This window comes from Patagioenas fasciata, chromosome 2, assembly GCF_037038585.1.
Source record: "Patagioenas fasciata isolate bPatFas1 chromosome 2, bPatFas1.hap1, whole genome shotgun sequence".
Taxonomy (NCBI): Eukaryota; Metazoa; Chordata; class Aves; order Columbiformes; family Columbidae; genus Patagioenas; species Patagioenas fasciata.
This window is the reverse complement of record NC_092521.1, coordinates 162,471,986-162,492,940: the sequence shown is the minus strand read 5'-3', so window position 1 is coordinate 162,492,940 and position 20,955 is coordinate 162,471,986. Positions and strand designations below refer to the sequence as shown.

At 43.6% G+C, this 20,955-nt stretch overlaps 1 protein-coding gene across 1 annotated transcript in view; it reads right to left on the bottom strand.

The window, feature by feature from the left end:
* Window positions 1–18,570, bottom strand: part of RHEB (Ras homolog, mTORC1 binding) — a 42,752-nt gene extending 24,182 nt beyond the window's left edge. Inside the window, exon 1 of the mRNA XM_065832425.2 lies at window positions 18,343–18,570. Within this exon, the coding sequence (XP_065688497.1) occupies window positions 18,343–18,394 (52 nt within the window). The 5' untranslated portion in view covers window positions 18,395–18,570. The remainder of the gene's footprint in view (window positions 1–18,342) is intronic.
* Window positions 18,571–20,955: the final 2,385 nt, after the last annotated feature.

Sequence of the window (20,955 nt, the reverse complement as noted above, 5' to 3'; positions counted from 1 at the left end):
TATAAAAAGTAGTGCAAGAGCTACTTGGCACGTGTTCTGCTTTTGTTTTAACACAGCGTAATTTAAGTGTCTCCTCCGGTTTAAAATAAATCTAAAAGTTGCAGTGTCCAATCCTCATAAAACTAAATTTAACAAACTGTTATACTTGGAAGGTTTTTCTGTTGAGAAGCATGGAAAACTAGAAATAATTTTCAGTCATTGAACAGAAAACTAGGAACTTGGATGGAATTAGCCAAATTGGGTTTGACTAGGAGACTGGACATATCTCCCACAACAAAAGGATGATCTCAAAATTCCTCAGATCAATATACTCTCCTCTTTATTAACCCTGTTAATGTCATATGACTATTAAGCATATTGATTGAAGAGGCATCATTGGAATTTTTTTTTTGAAAGCAATTTGACTGCTACTTTAACGGACAACGTGCCCAGTTTCAGCTATGATGATCTGATCGTACACCTTCCAATAAAGAGCAATGCAAAATGTTGCACTTAGTAGCAGATTGAGAAAATGAAAAGTAATTTCGTCTTAGAAGATTTTACAAGATGGTACAAAGGAATCGCATACATTGACCATAAAAAGCCCCTTTAAAGCTCCTCAGCTGAAGACTTTTCAAAGCGTTACTGAAGGTCTTCACACAATTTCCATTACAGCACATCTTCTACATTTGGGAACCCACTAGATCCTATTACATTATGTTTACTGGACAAATATACTCTTACAAAGATTGCCAAGTGCATTAGCTGCTTTTGGACATGAGCATATTCTTCATGCTGCTTTATACTCTTCTCATTGGCAAGAAGCACAAACAAAACACAACCTGAAGTTAAAATTTAGACACAAAACCATCCTACTCAGCAGAAGCCTTTCAATGACATCAAAAGTAACCGATGTTGCAGATGAACTAGTTTGTAGTAAAACTGTTTTCAATAATTAATTGCTTTGGATAAAGAGTGCCCATTTGTAGTGCTTAGACTATGCTATGTTTATACCTTGCTCTAGAAAAAGTTATTTCCCAAGCATTCCTTCAGAAGAGATTAAAAAACAGTCTTCCACTTCCAACCTCTCCATTCTTGCTTTTACAAGGCTCTTGACATTTGACTTTTCATTATTATTATCAGTATGCATTCTAAAAAAAATTGCAAGTCAGACAAAGTACAGAGATGAACATGATGCAAGGAAAATTTGCATTAATATTTGTGATTACATATGCAGTCAATTCCTTCATTAACTGTAACACTTCCAGGATTGACTTGTCCAGGAGGAAGGATGAAAATATTACACAAGCATCATCATCTGGGGATTTTCCAAAAGCCACAACCTTCACCAACTCACTACTTTATTTTAACATCACTGCCCAGCTCTGCCATGCTTATTCCTTTGCTGTCTCTTATCAACCATATCAGTTTATTCACGATATAATGCGAAAAACCCCAGCACACCACCTTTTAAGAGGGGTCTTTTCTCTAAGTTCTTAGTTACCTTTTTCTGATACATCTAACAGTGCAACTACAGGTATCACTCACTGTGCATGAGTTTACAGAGAAAATTGTACTTCAAACTGCTGCTCCAGAAACTGGGGGAAGCAACCATGAACATCTAAAATCATCCTAATAAGGACAGACTTAGAACTGACACTACAAATCTTCACAGCTTTCTGAAACTGTTTATTTTGGACACCACCTAGAGAACAAATAAACTTTCAACCTATTTCTTCTTCAGCTATAACCTTATGAAGTTGCTACCCAAGTTCACGCTTCCAGATTCTTTGCCAATACCAGCACATTAAGCACTCAACTTTAAACCAGTTAACTCTTCCTATATTAGGCTCTTACATATTCAAGATAAGAGGAGCTAGGTTAAGCACAGATCATCACTGAACGTTTTTCCTCCTAAGGAGTATCATAAACTAACTGAAAGACTCAACTGCTGCTGTCTGTGTTAAATCTGGAAACTGAATACTAGAAAGAAGTGGAGCCAACAGAATATGCTGCATTTAGCACCCAGCTGTATTAATTACTGCTTTCCTCCTAACAGTGAAAGAGGAGGAAACAGAAACAGACCAAACCAGTATTCCAACACACTCTTCCCAAATTCCTCCAAGCTTTGTGAGGAGCATTCCAGTAAGGATGTGTTTGTGCTCAGCAGAGGTCACTGGGTGCCCCAGATGAGCCACGGGGAAGCTCTCCAGCTTTGGACTGAGCCACCTACCCTCGGGACAAGCATGCTAAACCAAGGCTTCCAAAGAGGACACAAGAAATATTAAACCCAAGTCATTAACACCTCCCTGCCTTGTCCCACACAGGACCCTATAAACAGCTTGGCTTGAACTTTGTCCCACAGCTCTGATTCCAGGCCTTTGACCCACACTCATGGAGAGGAACATGAAGTTGACAACTGAGTTCTACCTCCTCTTTGCCCAGAAAGATCAGGCAATGTTTGCATTTACAACAGAAACATGACATCCACGAAGCAGAGCCCAAGAACTGCACCCAGCTGCATTTACTGCCATGCTATCTCCATTTTGGAGCAGCGCAGGGAGGAGGGCGCCACGGCTGCGATGTGCAGACACCACCAGCACACTTCAGCCTAAAAGGACAAGAGCCTGACTCCAGCAGCAAAGACTTGATTAATTGATTACTCAAGAGTGCATACCTCAAAAAAAGGCTCAGCTCTAGTATGTTCTCATTCAGAACAGACACTGAATGGTTTTTAGTTTGCTAAGCTTTTCCTTGTAGCATCCTCCATGCTGGTACTTTTAGTGTCTCCACCCAAGTTTTAGGAAAATAAACATTTGTTGAGATCAAAAGGAGAAGTGTCATGAGCAAAAGCAAGGCAAAGTCTGCTGGAAGTGGTTCACTAAATTGATGGAGACCTGTGATTTTAAAACGAAAAAGCACTTGCACTGGAGAAGATTATTGGTTTAACCTTTTGACTCTATTTAGAACCAGAGAGCTTAAAATTATTAGGAATAACTAAATGAATCACATAAGGGCAACACTGGGGCAGGGCAACAGGATGACTTCTCCAGCTGTACTTGCTATGGTAACTCAAAGCACCAGATACTACTCTCTGTTGCAGAGGAGTTGTAAGCAAAATGCTCCAAGCTTGCTGACTCTCCCACTCCCTGGAGGAACAAGACAGAAGGTAAGCATGGGGAGGAATGTGTTTTACAAGGGTTTAGAATACAAGTCCCAGGTGGCCAAAGCTCAACTGAAGTTGTCTAGAACTATCCAGAGTATTTGCATACACAATTTGGTATTTATGATATGATGTGGGAGTGGTAAAGAAAAGAGGTTTGCACTGTCAAAACAGAAACGGAACAGGTTTTGAGACAGAAAGCCATTTCAAAATACAAAGCTGTCATATTTCTGTTCATACAAGAGAACACTCGCTACATAAAGCTGAATGTCCCATAAACAATGACTAGTACAGTCACAGCACATCAGTTTCAAATGCCACTGCAATTGTCCAAGAAGCAAAAGGATGAGTAAAAACTCCATTTGGCAACTGTTTTGCCTTCACAAGAGCTGTGGTATTTAATCTAGCCTTAAAAATTCAAGTTTACCAAGAACATGAGTAACCGAGCATGGGTGGGTTCATGAAGAACGGGTGTCCCACCAAAGAGGCCACATCGTCTCTTGGGTGCCCACCACCTGCCTGGCAACCCCCCCACATCCTTCATTCTCCAGGCAGAGGGAAAGCCCAGATGAAGTTCTCCTCCACAGTGACTTCCCCCAAGCTCAGGAGGCAGAAATTACGCAAGTGGCCAGCAAGCGGGTCCAACACCGGCTCCACAAGCAAGCCATTGTGCAAGCCCGGCTCTGCAGCTGCCGCTAACGTGGCATCTCTGCCGTGACGGCCACTGGCACCAGCGGGCAGTTTATCTCAACAGGAAGAATTTCTCAATGCTCGAAATCATCTGCACAAGCAATCAGTAAACAGTTTGACAGGGTCAAGAACAACAACTACTGAAGAGCTGCAATTCTCCATTCTGTTAGAATTTTAGATGCACAGTTTCTTTAACCCATCTTTTCCCCTTGAAATGTCTGCTTATGTACTTCGATTAATCATTGAACAACAGCCGGCTGGAACTAATCCACTCCAACAACAAGCCTAGCATCTTAACTAAGCTAGTCTCTACATAGATCTTACCTACAGAACAATGTAGCTTAGGTTTTGTCACAAAAGGTTCAAGAAATTGCATGGTGAAATGCTGCCAGCCATAGTAAATTAAAGAAGACTTAACGCATACCGAGCTTTCAATATCTCACATGCAGCTATGCTCAACTTACCATGCTTCAGATATGAAGTTTTCATACGAAAAGTTACAACCAATTTAACTGGAATGTTGGGATCGTTATCAACTTTAATCCAGAATACCAAGATGCACAAAACAGAGACACCAGCATTTCCACAGTGGAGATTATCTATTCACCCTCAGAGGACAGAATGGGACAGAATAATTGCTTGGAGGAGATAGAAGTGTTTTAACTGGGTAGCAAATGGAATTACAGCATCAGTCTTTGACAAAAATCTTTTCACAAGATAGCAGATGATCTCAGAACTCATCACTAGCTCATCATTCATCTCAGGCTTCATCATTAGTAACTTTCCATGGTTAATTAAGAATTTTTCCCCCAGGTACTAATTATGGCTATGTACTATAGTTGCTATTTTGCTGACCATCGCTATGTAGCTCAGTGAATCATTCTAATGACTATCAAAACGATACATCTGGGCCAATAAAGAATTCTGTTTCTAAATCTCTGGAGACAGTGATACAATGAGCAGCTTGTGTTTTAGTCAGATGAAATTTAAATCTACTAATAGACTTTTAATCATAAGGAATTATCACTTATAAACATCTACACAGAGTTTTACCTATTTTGTAGTGATTTCCTTGTGACATCAACGTTGTGATACCAGGATTATTTTTTTTTTTAATGCTTAACAGAGAAAACTCTCACTGACACAGAGCCCAATTGCTGCATTTGCTCATATGATATTCATGCTCAGTCTGCAACCAAAGAGTGGTGGCATTAGTCTCTCAAAGTGCTGATTGAGCTTTCCAAATGACAGACTAAAGCATCTGCCCTTACAATCCTGTAAGAGCCAAATTCTGAGGACCTCAGACACCTTTTGGTGAAGTAGTGAGAGACCTCAAAAACAGATGAGACCTTCATGACAAACCAAAGAGCAGATCAGCATTTCAGAACAACACAAGCTCTTCAATTTCTATGGCACTCTATCCCATTGCTACAATTGTTCCCAGTCTTCTCCTGACCTATCTTCATATTAGGATGTAGGGAAATATATGTGACAGTCTAAGGAAAGGAACTGTAGCAAGAACCACTCCTGTTGTTAAAAAGAAGGTTCACATGAGAGAGTCTAACACCAAGAACACAGCCTGCAGCAAGAAAAGGACACATGCATTGCACAATCTTCTTCAGGTTTATCAAAGGTATTCCTCCACGAGCCAGACGAAATCCGAGAGGCTGTCATTTCGGAAGGAAGTCAGATGACTTGATTTTCTTCAGATTTCAAAGCAGTTAGTCAAACTCACAAGTGTATCTGCAGGTTGGCTACAATGAGCCTTCAAAACACAAACCAAGAGTCCTAATGATGCTATTTAGATCACCTTTTCTGTAAGAAAAGCAGAGAGCAAGTGCTTTATTCCCTCGTATGTAACAGCAAGCTTTCCCCATCCTGCTGTAGTGCTAACCCCTCAATGTTCACTTGCACTTTGTCACAACGTATTAGGTGTCCAGGCAAATATGTACAGAAAAATTCCTCTGTTCTGCTGCAACAGCTTAGTTGTCACTTCCAAGTGGCCACTTTGTCTCCATTTAAGTCAGCAACCACAGCAAGGGATTGTCAGAAGGAATGTTCTAGTTATTTCGGTGCACAATCCAGTTACCTTTGACTGTTACCCTTGCTGGCAGAAATGTAAAGTGCCACAGTTTGTCTGATATTTCCCTTCTAATGAGGTAAACCAATTTTAATTCCATGTGTTTACTATCAAAGATGGAAGAGCTCTTACAAAGCCTAAAATACCCAGAAAACTTCCGTGGCACACATCTCACCTGGCCATGGTATACATGCATAAGTGGCTGCATCCAAGACACTTTAAACAGGTCAGAGGAACTGCATCCTGGGCTTTCCTGACTACAAAGGAAATTCAGACATCCACATCCAATACAGTCAACCAGTATTCGCTCAGATAAATACCATCCACTGTATTCTCTTCAGACTTCTTGCAGAAACTGGGCATGCCTGCGACACCTTCCCACCTCCCTCCCCACAGCTCCATGCCTAAAATATTTCAGGTGGTGGCAGAAATTCAAAAGCAATTCCACTTATTGGGCATGTGCTGCTAGCCTAATTACCAAGTCTATTCCTAAACTAAGGCAGTACAACTTGACACACTGCATTTCTAAAGGGAACCTTATTAAGCTTAAAGATCAGACTAATGTTTCAGTTTATGACACACTTAGAGGGAAAGAGCCTGAACTTTGTACTGATTTTCCCCTGAAGAGGCAAAATTCAACTTGTATTGCTGCGTGGAAGCCAAGTCCTCTCTCCCCATGCACACACATCAAGCAGCTAATTAGGTGTCTGAATGAACCTGACCTTTCCTTGGATCATCAGGTACATACAATACTTTTAGAAACTGCCATTGTTTCATCATTAAATCAATTTTTAAATGTTATGTTATTAGAAATAAAAATGTGCATCTCTTGCTTTAATGCATTCCATGCATCCCCCTTTTCCATCTTCAAGGTTTTAGTTTCAACACAAGGGAATGAACTCCCAACTTCTAGTCCGATCCTCCCTGGCACTAAACATCACTGGGGTTTACAACTTCAATTACCTTTCTGCAAGCCAATAAACATCAGGACTAGCAGGTTTCAGCACTTCTTCGACAAGCGGATCTTTCCAACTGCACTTCCCAGCACCAGCTCTCCACCCGCTGCACAGCCGCTGCCGTAACCACACTTTCAGTTGAATTTAATGGCATAAGCTGAAGAACTCCACTCTACACACACCACGGGGGATAAAGACGCTGTGAAGGTTTAAGGGGGGTTTGCAGCCATCGTTTTCCTTTTTTTTCATTTCTACACAACTGGCTGAAGTTGGTAGCACCAGTCACATTAAGTTACACGATACTACTGACCACCTGGTAAAGCAGCGTTTAGGTACAAATTAGGATTTTAAACTTCGCATTTCTATTAGAAAACCAGATAAACTCTTTTCTTCCTTCCACTGCAAATCTCACATTTTTAGTCCACCTGATCTATACCAATAACAGAGAAAGCTTTAATAGCACAGAACCCTTACCAAGACCAAAGGCCTTAAGTCCTTCAACAGATCAGTGCTGTTTCAGCAAAACACAGGTCTTCCCTAAGGATCTTCTTTCCTAAGGATCTTTTTGAGGACTGGAACCACAGCATTCACTGAAGCCAACATACCTCATAATTACTTACCACCACCAAGCAGTGGGATAAGTCTTCAAAAAGATCAGTGAATTTTTCCTGGTGTCATTTGAAAAATGCAAGTCTAGGAGCTTGACCATGAGTGTATTGTAACACCATGTAAACTGTTGGAAATGCAGCTGAAATGGTGAGGAATGGACCCTCTTGGCAGTACTACTGAAATGCATATCATACAGCACCTCAAGGGTCTTTTTGGAATTGCAAGAACAATATTAAGAGATGTATTTCTCTACCCCTTGTTGTAGAATGACAGAAATATCTGATGAAATCCTGACAAGATAGTAATGGTAACATCCTCTCCTCTCTTGGTAACATCACACAAGAAAACAATGTGACACATATCCAGCAGCTATAGCTAAGAAATTTCACCCTTACTCTGAGGGGAGGTCCACAGAGCTCTTCACCAACCTGCAGCAAAACCTGAAGATACTACTGATTTGTCCCAACAAAGGCAGGCTACTTTTACAACATATTAAATATATATATAGCTGCATAATAACTAGAAGATCTTAGCAACAAAGGGCGGCTTCAGTACTATGTGTGACTATGTCAATGTAAGAGGCTCTTCGTGTCTCCACTGATGGTCCAAAGTCTGATGAACCCAATGTCAACAAATGCCAGCGAAGCACATGGCAGCCAAACCCTGACATTCACAGAAAGCGTGCTGCTACGGGCATCCAACAGCAGCACACAGCACTGCTCACCTGCTGGGACCTGCACTGGTGGAAGGTTGCAAAGCTGCATGAAGCATCAGGAACTGTGGTACCATCCTGACAACACTGATGTCTCTTAGTACGAACCAGAAAAAGATATTTTTTAGGGATAATGACAAAGATTAGCGTGGACTCTCATTCCTAACAGCGGAGCAGGACGTGGTCAGCTCCATCACATCTTCGTCAACAGATGCATAGGTAGACACTGAGACAGTCCTGATGAATGGTCATACAGTTGAGACTTCACCACTTTAATTCTCCTGTGTTAGCACAAGACTGCTGTGGATCTATATACAATTATGCCAACATAAACAGCACGCCTGAACCGTACATTCCTCTACAAAAGCTGTCTCCCCGCATCAGACTCAGATCACCTTTTGTCTCTTCTCCAATTCAATTCTAGATCTCATTTGAATTAACTTTATAGGCATCTCCTATGTTACTTCTGTGTAAAATGTGAAGTTCCTCCCCTCTATCAATCAGGGTTCCTGCTAAATGCCATCTTTGTATCACAGCACTTGACACAGCTGGAGTTGGTCATTAACCCCTCCCCACTAACTCTGATCCTTCTTCATTTACACACCCAATTAACAAAACAGAGTAGCCCCCAAATACAGAGGACAGGCTGTTAACAGCAAGAAAGGTTCAACGTAACAACATACCAAAACCACAGCATGACAGACATGGATAAGACACCCATAAAAAAAATACTCCAGGGTAAGAATAACACTATGCAGAGTACCAGAAGAATCGTTAGAGCCCCCAGCCTTGGGAAATTTTAAGGGAATTTGAGCCAAAGATCTGTCAGATATGACCTGACATGGTTGATTTTGCCATAGGGCACAGAAGACAGAACAGGTAACCCTTGTTTGCAATAGCATACTGTAAAGTTCTTGCCTGTCATTACAGTCAGCTGGCTTGCTTACCTTCCTACCCAGTGTGTACCCATTTGTTGGCTTATAAGGTACTTCACATTAAGAGTTTTGGGGTAGGAATCACACATTTTTATTCTCTGTTTTAATACTACATAGCACAGAAATGTCACAATCAGAACTCCGATATTTGCAAGGAAGAACAACAACAAAAAGCACAGAAAAAAAAAAACAAGCCAAAACAAACCCCACAACAACAAAACAAACAAGCCCAACCAACCAAACACACAACACCAACACCCTATCATCCCAACCACTTGAAAACAGCCCAGGAAGATAACTGAGGATGACGCTTGCAACCTGACAGTACACTATTTTTCTTCTTAGCCCGTCTTTCACAAGGGAGGTGCCTTCCAGCCAGCGCAGCTCCAGCACCTGAGGAAGCACTTGCCAAGAGAAGCTGGATTCTGCACCTCCCAGTACAACCACACAACCTGGACATGGAACTGAGTATCACGCTACCGAACTTGGGGCTGACCTTCAAAAGACAGAGCAGTGCATTGTATTTGTCTGCTATGTAAGTCTGTGTATCAACACACACACAAAATTTGAGAAGTGCAATTGTGATTATTACTCTGTTATTACCCAGTTAGATCACAATCAATCCAGCTCACAATGGACAAAACAGTAAATATGACAAGCAAATAAGTCAAGATTTACCATAAGTACAGCAAAGATTTCAGGAGTTACTTAATTTCACAGCCTGGCTATTTAAGAACAATCCGTATCTTCGTTTTTGGTTTCCACACTTTCATGCCGTAGGAACAGGAGAAGCACGACCAAATTTTCTCCACAATAAGCTGCCCTTGGGTCCACATATCCCTTCTCAGACCGTCCTTTTCTCTCCTCCCCAACCTCCACCTTTAAACCCTTTCCACCTCTGGGACATACAGCCCATTTCTAGTAGCCTCACTTTAACTCTTCCTCTTTCCTACCACCACCCTGAAGGATAAAAAATACCTTGCAGCTGAAGAAGGACAAGCAGAAAAACAGTTTAAGTGTCCTAAGACTCCTTGATACACTCTGTATAAAGAACATGATTTTGGAACTTTCAGGCAACTTCTTAGTCTCCCTCTCAGAAAAACTTGGTTTAACTTGGATTTCAACAATTTAAGTCTAGCAACCAACTTTATCAAGAATTCTGACCACCTTTCCCTCTACATGTGAAACAAGTTAAAACAGCACAACTGACACCCTTCTTTAGAACTTATTCACCAGTGTCAAACCATACAGATGAAGCAGAACATCTATTAGAAAAAGACATTTCCAGAAAAGCAATTCAGAAGATACTGAAAACTAAGAAACATGGTGCTTGTTCATATGCATGTTTCACAGCAAAAACTTGCAGTTCCAATTCAAAATGCTAATTCTGAAACAGATTTTAGAACAAAAAATTCACTAATAATGAAAGACCAAGCCAAGCGAAATACACTTTACTGCATTAGTGTCAAGTGCTTGATTACTTTGACAATTTACAGAACAGATTTAATGGAGTATTCCTGCATATTATGCATCCTAACTCTTTTGCATATAAAAGCGTACCTTGAACGGAGGTCATACATATTGAATGAAGTTTTGGCAATACATTCTGACAAGTTGTTGAAGCCAGACAGATGTATCCCACTAACTCAGGAGACAATGTTGTCAAGAGACACTTTCATATCCTTATTTCCTATTACACTTGCACATGTTCACACCCACACACTGAAGACCACTTATGTATTCCCTCTTCTTCCAAATTAAAATTCATCTAACTCAATACTCTGTGGAATACAAATAGCTAGCTTTGTCATGCATGCTGTTCTGGTTCCTGTAACCTCAAATACACAAGAATACCGATAACTATTCCAGAAGTATTAATCACTCATTCTTTAAGACTTCAGTGTAATATTAAAAAAAAAAAAAAAGAAAACTAAAAGGAAACTTCACTGTTTAAAGCATAATCTATCAGGGAATCATGATTTCTTCAGTTCGTATCTATTTAATATAGAAGCACCACAACTTTTCCTAATGGGTCTTCCAAGTGTCACACATTAAGGTCTTTTGTTCCTAAAAGGGCTTTCAGAAATCATTCACTTAGTCTTGTGCCTTAAAAGATTAATCTTTGGCCATGATCCACAAACTCTTAAGGATTTCATCCAAATTAAACTGCTATAAGTTTCCTCCTCACATTCTATCATAAATTCTCTAATTCACATAAGAAGTCCCATAATAATTCCAAGTAGTCTTCCCTTCCACAGGAGTCCCCAAAGCTCACAAGCTATTGTTTGCTTGTCCTAGCTCCATCCTGACTGGCACATCATGCTTGACAATCCAAATCTGCACTTTGAGAACTTGCAGCATCTGTTTAAACCACTACCTTTTTCACCACTGTCTTGTCCCACATCCTTCTTACAACTCTTCTTAAAATTTGCATGTACAGCAAAGTGCATATGGTCAACTGAAGAAGAACCAGTGCTTTTAAACATTTGACAATCAACTTCATACTCCAACAGCATCAATAAACGCTTACAACTAAAGGAGGAGCCTCAAGCACGTTGAAGAGTCAACCAGGTATTTTCAGGCAACAGACATTTTGTAAGGTATCTTCGCAAACACTGAAGATTACTCTGAAAGCCAGTAGAAACAAATCTGAAGGCTGTGTTGCTTTTCGAAGTAGTGAGGCAAGCAGTGATTCTGAATGCCTTGCACGTCACAGTTTGGAGCTTTGGCATCTTTACTACCAAGTGTTTCCAGAAAACTCCAGCGGATCGTATCGCTTGAAGCATCATCTGAATTTGAAGACTTCCTGACAAGGTTTACATTTACCTCAGGTTAAACATCTTCCTTTCATGCAGAATCTAGGAAAAGTGTCAGATTTGACTACCCAGGTTATTTGAACAAGAAATGTTGAAAAGCACAGTCCATCTTTACAGGGCTATCTTTTTTTCCATCAAGATAACTACTCAGGTTCAAAAGGCCTACTGTTGATAAGTTTACAAAAAAGCATTCATGCTTATCTGGAGTAGCAGAGGAAAATACAGATGTGGTTTTTCATAATAGGTCTGACTGAACCAGAGCCTGCACAGCAGCAGCAAAGAGCCTATTCCACCTCCTTCAAACATCTCACGCTCCTGAGCCTGTTCCTGAAAACTTTTCCTTCTGGTTCCTTTACTTTTTAAATCAATCAATTCCCCGAGCTGGTGCCCAGGCTTTCAGCGTGCTCGTGCCAGCATCCAGCCAAGGGAAGCCCCCGCTATGTTGTTCATTTGTATTTGCCTTCATTACATGGCAATTAAAAAAGAAAGCAGCAGAGATGTCTCCTGAGAAAAGCTGCACCTGAAAGCCTCTTTGGGCACTCTGTTGAAAAACTGCCTCAGTTTATTTTCTTGTTACAAGTTCCATACAAGCATCTTTTCCCCAAAAAAACAATTCCCCCATACATCCCGTTTCTGAAGAATGAAATACAATATTCCACAGGCCACATTCATGTATTCTTGGTAAACTTGATAATCTTAAATCCTGTTAAGAGCTCTGCTAGGCAACATACAACCTGGACTTTCTCCACATTCTTCCCTTTCTCCCCATCCCATATACCCTCATTTGCAGAATAGCTGCCACCAGTGTGCAAGACCTGTATAGAAAAGCAAATGTCCTGACCAGGATTGGAAAAGAGAAATCTTATGCAACAACCACCCCTCAAATCTCAAAAAGCACAGTTTAGTTTCTCACATTATCAAATCCATATCAAATTTGGCATTGGCTTCAAATATAGACCTTGGAAAACAAAAGGAGCCCTATCAAGTCCTTAGGTAGACAGATCCATGACAAGGGCAGCTTCATGTTTTCCCATACTGTGCTTCACATCTGTAGTTTCCCATTTAGGATGATTTGGGCTGACACCAAACAATTTTGACTCATGCGGGATTCACAGAGTTTGAGTGCATTATGAACATCCCACAGAGAAGCTGTTTCGATTTTGGGCTGAATGCACAATTAAGTCGAGCAGTTTTTAAAATACGCCCTTGAATGTCACCTTCAGGAGAGCTACAGGAAGTTAATCACCATCAGTGGTTCATCACATTTCAGCCTGCTCTTCTAATCCCAAACGCGTGGTTATGTTGAATTTCCGCAGCAGCGTGTACCGCAGAGGTGGCTGGTTTCCTCAGAACCTTCACTTAAAGCAGTGTAGTGTATCTAAATGAAGAACTTCAGCTTTAAATAGCTTCAAAATTACAGGATCTACATTTCATTTGGTTTCTCCCCTCCATGTTAACTCCGAGTTGAGTAATCAAATACCAAACCACTCAAATACAAAAGCAAAACTTGCAAGCGTTACCACTAAAAGCGATCAGAGTAGGCAACTGAAGAGTTAATCCTGGAACGCTGTCCTCAAATAACCCTGCGGTGGGTTGATATTACAGCTGAACACGCTGCCTCTAGTGCTCCCGCTACTGCTATCGAATGCGCCACAGCAACTTTCACTGCCGAACAGCATGGTCAGTCACAGCAAAATGCAATTAAAGTTGGCATTTCCAGCCTCACATCTGTTCTCTGGTAGCCACAACCTTTCCTTCCAGCAGCACTGCTGCACCAGGGCAGGGGGAACACAGCCCTGACAAGGTAAGTGCTATGAAAATCATCTTGGCACTTTTTAGGAACCCAGCAAAATTTTAACCTTGGGTATTGGTTGGATCCTGAACTGCTCAATTTTCCTGTTAAATCTCAGGATTTCTAATATTGCAGACACAACCAGCTCTGTAAACCAAATTACAGCGCACGACAGCAGTAATTTCTCCATTCCTTCTCTCTTGACATTTAAACGGGCAATTTATTGCCTGCTAAAATTACCACTTCCCTCCATCCAATATCAAAGGGATCTCTCCTCGGGGTGGAATACTGCTGTGCGAACAGATGCCATCTCTCAGAACCGAAAAGCAAAGCCTCAACTCCATTTTACAATACAAACCTCCTAGTAGTAAAATAACTTACATCTTCAAAAACAGTAGCTACAATTATTCTTACTATTACAGGTATGTATTAAAGGCTCTACTTTTTTTTCCTGCCTTTCTTGCTTTCAGGCAAAGTATAAAGGGAAGAAGCATTTGTTGGCTTACTACAACCAACTGGAAGCCTTTCCATATAAATCTAACCTTGGCATATGTTTTTGTTCCACCACGGTTTCTTTGCTGCCTGCATAATGCAGTCACAAAGCACAACTACTTCTGCCTGCAGTATGGGCTGCTCTCCATCAACACAAAAAGCTGATGTATAAAACCTGAAAGTCACTGAGTACTATCTAGCTGGGGAAGAAAATGGGTAAGTCACCACTAACTTAAGTGGATTTCACTCTCGGAGCTATAAACTGACCAGGAGAGCATGTTCAGATCACCGGTCCAAATATGTAAAATTCAGAAACAATTCCAGTTTCTGCATCTGGAATACCAGCAGCATAAGTTATAGAAACAGAAAAAAACCAAAACCAAAATCAGGCTCAGATTATGACCTACGACTGAAGCTGCTGATCCGAACACTTCCCTGCTTATCTGAAATCCATCAGCTCGATATAATACAGAGAATCGCAGTAATAAGCTACTTTACAAGATGATCTAAAGAAACCTCTTCTTTGATACAGGCATTTATGGTCTGAATTTACATATTTCTTGTATGAATGAAAAGGAACCAAACTGAGCACAAGGCATTTTGGACAACTATATGCCAGTTTTTAGAGCAGCTGTTACGCTGAAGAGATTCAGAAAATATCTTAGTCTTGCTTGATTTATTCCCATCCAAATCCATTCTTTCCAACTACATTTGGGATATAATAAATTGTGACCAAGACTCTTTTTAGTGAAGGCAGTAACTTTTTAAAATCTTGTGTCTCATCATTCACAGGACAGATGTTTTTTTGAGAGTCAAATCTCCAGGAACTGGTCCACTCTGGTCACTTATCGAACAAGAATAATCAAAGCCAAGTTCCCCCTGTTGTGAAATGATCAGATTTGGGGATGAAATCTACCCAATTTCTACTCAGAACCTCACTGAGACAAGCACGCTTACATAATGGAGTTTAACTTAGACCAATTTCTGCCTGAACAAAACCCAAAGGAGACATTCTTGTGTGATTCTGTCTAGCGTCATGCTGCAACCTGTACGCTACATCCACACATAATTGGCCTTCCTCACCAAAATACAAGTCCCAAAGTTGCTGGCAAATACTCTGTTTGCATCTCAGAAGTACATCTGCCTGGGAATTTGTGATGTTTCCGCCATGATCTCTTCCATCAGCACACACACTAGTTTCATGTATGGAAGGTTTGATGGTACTGCTGAAAGACAGAGGGAGTGTATTCAAACAAGCAGGCTCCTGAATCTTCTATTCTGAGAACTGTTATATCAGAACACCACTCCCAACCTCTAGTCTCTTCGACAACAGCACTGGGATAACAATAAAATTTGAAGTAAATAAAAGAAACAAGGCCTTAGCACAAAGCCAATAGAAGATTCAGACAAGTTCTGCAGATCCCCATGGAAGACGTGTCTGTCCATTACTATACAGACAGGCTCATGACCTGAATGATCCACAAAATTGTTGAGTCATCAACTGTAGGGAACAGCTCGCTGCTTGAAATGTCATCAAAACCTGGTTACTTCAATACATAACTGAAAGAGACACAGGGGAAAAAAGGCTTGCCATTTTCTGATTAGTTTCACCTCTACCATAGAAATTACAAGGGGAGGATGCAACTTCACAGAGCAGATCACCTAAGCATTTATGCTAACCCATAAAACTGTAAATATTTTACAACCTAGCAGAGTTAGCTGCCTCCTTCCAGGGTCAAGATTAATGCTAATGGGTAAGGAATGTAGCTCCCTAATTATAAAATGAAATTCAGAAAACATTTTCTTCCAGTCGTTCAGATTTTGAAATTACTGCCCCCACTTCATGAACATCAGCTCTGTTCAAACGCTGCATTTTCCCCACAAACATTCTCCATTTTTTACCACCCAAAAGCTTGTCCTATGAAGAGATTAGATCCTTTCTTACCCAAGATTCAAGTAATATTCTAGTTGTCATAATACAAAGCAAGACTTACTCAAAAGCTTATCTGAAGCCAAACTAAGTAGCTGTCCTCCTAGACTTTGGGAGTCATAGTTGGATAAGCAGAGGACCCAATCTAAATCACACAGTTCAACTTTACTGTTTTTCTAATAACTTTAAAAGAGGGAAGTAAGACCCCAATGACCAGCTTCTACTGCTTCAACTTTTATGTAAGTATTTGCCTAGAGATTTAATGCTCCCATATTTAAGATGAGTAACTTTGCCATTTTAGTATGCAAGATTTTTACCTAAGGGGTAACACAGAATTATCAAGGACAATGAAAGGAAAACTACAATAAACCACAATTTCCCCCCGCTCTTAATTCTATATTTCTACAACTTGTAGTTGTCCCAATCAAATCGATCTTGTCCCATCAAGCCTAATACCACACTAGTCTCTGGAAACTTCAGCTGAAAGAGGTCAGCAGTAGGTGTCAAGAGATGTTAAATAACTTTTTGCTCATCCTTTCCACATGAGTACTATTGCTCAAACATCACCAACCAGATTCACAATACTACACAAGTTCTTCTATTTTTTGCCCAACAGAGTATATACCCTACTTTCATCTGAATTTCTCACTGATGCTTGTCAGGGTCAACAGATGAAAGACTGAAGCTCAACAGTGCACCTAGCCCCCATCACAGACTTCTAAACCACAGAATTTCAGGCATTCTTCCTTCCCACTGATACTGCCCATTGCTTGGTTTTGCCAGGGCTCAAAGAAAAAAGAGAGAAAACATAACACAGGGCAGACAGTAAAACAGATTGCAATAAGTGATGTCAAATACACTGTGCAAACTGATCAATCCACTACTCGCTGTTCCTTTCAAGGACTAGCCAAATTCAGCATCCTTTTTACATCACTCCATCTCAATGTCTGGCTGCAGTTACATGCAAAACATCTAAGAAAGGTTTATTCACCCTTTCCATGATCTTGAAAAAGAAAAAGCTTTAAGGGTTCTTTCTGCTGAGTGCATAACAAAAGACACATTACTGATTTAGCCACTATTTTAGCATAAAAACCCCTTTTAGAGCAGTACAGTATCTAACTGTAGTATCTTTTTTTTCCAACCGCGCGTTATCTTCCACACTGATCTACGCTTTTAAGTTCGATTGATCAGGATAGCTGTACTACGGCTTACTCCCCTCCGCTTTAGGAACCCAACCACTGAAACATCTGAAACTGTTTTCCATCAAAGATGGTGAAGGTGGGAGGCAAAAGGATCACAGGTGTGGGCAGCTACAGAACAAAACCCTGTCTGCTACGACAGACTCATGCTGGATGCTTCCAGGAATTTCCTCCACGCAGAGGAGCCTGCGTGGATGGTGCCAGGAGCACCGTGCAAGAGCCGCATGTCCCACGCTGGGGACACACGGAGCCAATACAATCCCATGGCCCTAATGAGCAGAACCGGCTGGACACGCCACGCTGCGGATTCAGCTGCCGAGCATCTCTACGGAGGGGGAAAAAAAAACCAACCAACCAACCAAACAAAAACAGAAACAGAAGTGGGAATAGACCAACTGGATTCCTCTCGGTATTTAAAAATCGGCTCTAAATCCTACATATGGGCACGTTTGGAGGGAGTTCAGGCAGAGCGTCCCTGAGCCACCAGGACCGGAGCGCTCCCAGCCCGGCCCCACGGGCGGGACCCCCCCTTCCCCGGGAGCGGTGGCAGCCGGGGCGGGCACGTCGGGGAGAGCCGCCCGCACACCGACAGCCCCGGCGGGGCAAGAACCTCCTCGCCCTGCGGGAAGGCCCGGCCGGGAGCGCGGCGGCCGCGGGGGGTGAAACTTCCTATTAAGGGCAGGCGGCCCCGCAGCCCCGGGCCCGCCGCGCTCTGCGGCGCCGCCATGGCGGGGCCCGCCCGGCCGCCGCGGCTGCGCGCTCCCGGCGGCGGGAAGCGGCCCGGCCCTCCCCTCCCTTCCCTTCCCCTCCCCGCCGCTGCACCTGCTGCCGCGGGGGAAGGCGATGCGGCGGGGCCGCCGGGCCGCGCTCCCTCACGGGGCGCTGCAGAGCCCGGGCCGGGGGAAGGCGCCGCCACCTCCGCCCCAACGGCCCGTCCCCGTCACCCCCTCACACACACACACCCCACCCCCGCCTCACCCCGCGCTCACCCACGCTCCGGTAGCCCAGGATCGCGATCTTGCGGGACTTGGACGGCGGCATCTTCTTCCCCGCCCGGCCCCGAACCACATCAAGGGCGGCGGCGACAGCGGAGGAGGCGGCGGCGCTGGGCGGGCGGCTGAGGGGGAGCGGGACGCGCCGCCAGCGACATGCGGCGGGGGAGGGGCGGCGGGGCGAGCGCACGGGACCGCGGCGCCTGGCAGCAGCGCCCGCCCCACGTGACCGCCGCGCTCGCCAGCCCCTCACGTACCTGTGCGTCACGCGTCACAGGCCGGAGCCGCGACCTCGGCGCCGTGGAGAACGGGCCCGGGCGCCGCCAGGGGAAAAACTCGCTGCGTCATGCCTCGCCCCCTCGCCCCGCCCCTCCGCGCCGATTGGGCGGCTGTGCGGCAGCGCGGGCGGCGATTGGCCGAGAGCGGCGGCTGCAGTAACGTTCAAAGAAAGGGGCGGGGCTGTCGCGGAAGGGCGAGCGGGGACGCGGATTGGCTGGGAGGGGGCTGGAGAGCTGCGCGTGCGCAGCGGCTCAGAATGACAGAATGTCAGGGATCGGGGGGGACCTGGAAAGCTCATCCAGTGCAATCCCCCCGCCGGAGCAGGAACACCCAGCTGAGGTTCCACAGGAAGGTGTCCAGGCGGGTTTGAATGTCTGCAGAGAAGGAGACTCCACAACCCCCCTGGGCAGCCTGGGCCAGGCTCTGCCACCCTCACCATGAAGAAGTTTCTTCTCAAATTTAAGTGGAACCTCCTGTGTTCCAGTTTGTACCCATTACCCCTGGTCATATCATTGGTTGTCACTGAGAAGAGCCTGGCTCCATCCTCCTGACACTCACCCTTTATGTATCTGTAAACATTAATGAGGTCACCCCTCAGTCTCCTCCAAGCTCCAGAGCCCCAGCTCCCTCAGCCTTTCCTCACACGGGAGATGCTCCACTCCCTTCAGCATCTTTGTTGCCCTGCGCTGGACCCTCTCCAGCAGTTCCCTGTCCTTCTGGAACTGAGGGGCCAGAACTGGACACAATATTCCAGATGTGGTCTCACCAGGGCAGAGTAGAGGGGCAGGAGAACCTCTCTGACCTACTGACCACCCCCCTTCTAATCCACCCCAGGTACCATTGGCCTTCCTGGCCACAAGGGCACAGTGCTGGCTCATGGTCACCCTGCTGTCCCCAGGACCCCCAGGTCCCTTTCCCCTACACTGCTCTCTAACAGGTCATTCCCCAACTTATACTGGAACCTGGGGTTGTTTCTGCCCAGATGCAAGACTCTGCTCTTGCCCTTGTTATATTTCATTAAATATTTGCCCTATTGGTACATTCCCGGGCGCCATTGGCCACCATGCTCTGAGGTACTGTCACCCTCGGCCCAGGGGGCTCCTCCTTGGTGCCTTTCCAGAGCATTCCCTTTGCACACAGATTAAGTGTGGTGTTCTGGAGAAATGTTGGACCTGAACATGTGTGAAGTGCTGGCAAATGCACATAAAGGAGAGAGTGAGGGGTGGAGGAAAAGTGTTAACTGGGACAGGTTGTGAGTTCTAGACTTGGAAAAAAAGTGAGTGCATCCATGAAGTGTGGAAGTCGCCAATAGCACATGCAGCAGAGTTTAAGAGAGAAAGGCATGAAGGACAGGAAACTTGCCTTTTCCCCCATTTTCTTCCGCATACTTTGCACACATTTTTAGTTATATTTACCCATTCCACATTTTGCAGAAAAATGAACATTATTTAGAAGGAAAAATCGTGTTATCTATAAATATCTTGTCCTTTTGGGGGGTACACTCATATATCTAACCTGCAATTATGCTAGAGTAAAACTGTTTGATACAACTAAAGCAACCTAACAGTTTGATGGTGTTATGGGATATGTGTTTTTTCTCCTCCCCAATCTCAACCGTTCATTCCAATGTACTGGCATTCATCTAATCTGGTACAGGGGTAGAGAACTAAAGCGTAAGAAAGCTGTTTATACACAAAAGCGATTTGCTTCTGAAGAAGCAAACAAGCTTTAAGGCAATATCTGCATTTTTGGGATAGTCTGTACTCTTACTTTTCTAGATTATAGGATCTTGAAGGCTAAGTACTGATAACCTGTGAAACAGCAGGTGCATTTAGTGAATAGGTACATGATGAAAGGATCATTATTTGATGAGAAAGTGGGTTTGTGTACTCTAGCAGTGACAGCAGTGATGGATGTCACTCTGCATGCTCTTTTTCCCCTTTCAGCCTCTCTTTTCCCCTCGCTGCAGCACAGATTCCCCTTTGGTTGTGGCTCCAGGGTACCACACCACCAGGACTGGGGTACGTGTGGATTTGGTGGGGCTGAGGAAAGAACAGTGTTCAGAAATCCTGCCCTTACAGCTCTGTGAGGTGCAGAGGGACGGACCTGCCCACTGCAGATCCCCACGCACCTTTTCGTCTTGCGTGTTTTAACAGACGTCTTTTTAAACAAGACACGAGTCTGGTGTGTTAAATGACATGAAGACTGCAGTAGCTGTAATCCTGCAGGACCATCCCAAGTTGCCTTGCAGCTGCACTGTCATCTTTGCTCCCCCCAGGCCCATGGCGTGGTCCAAAATTTGGGCCATTTACCAAGCCAGAGGACTGAAAA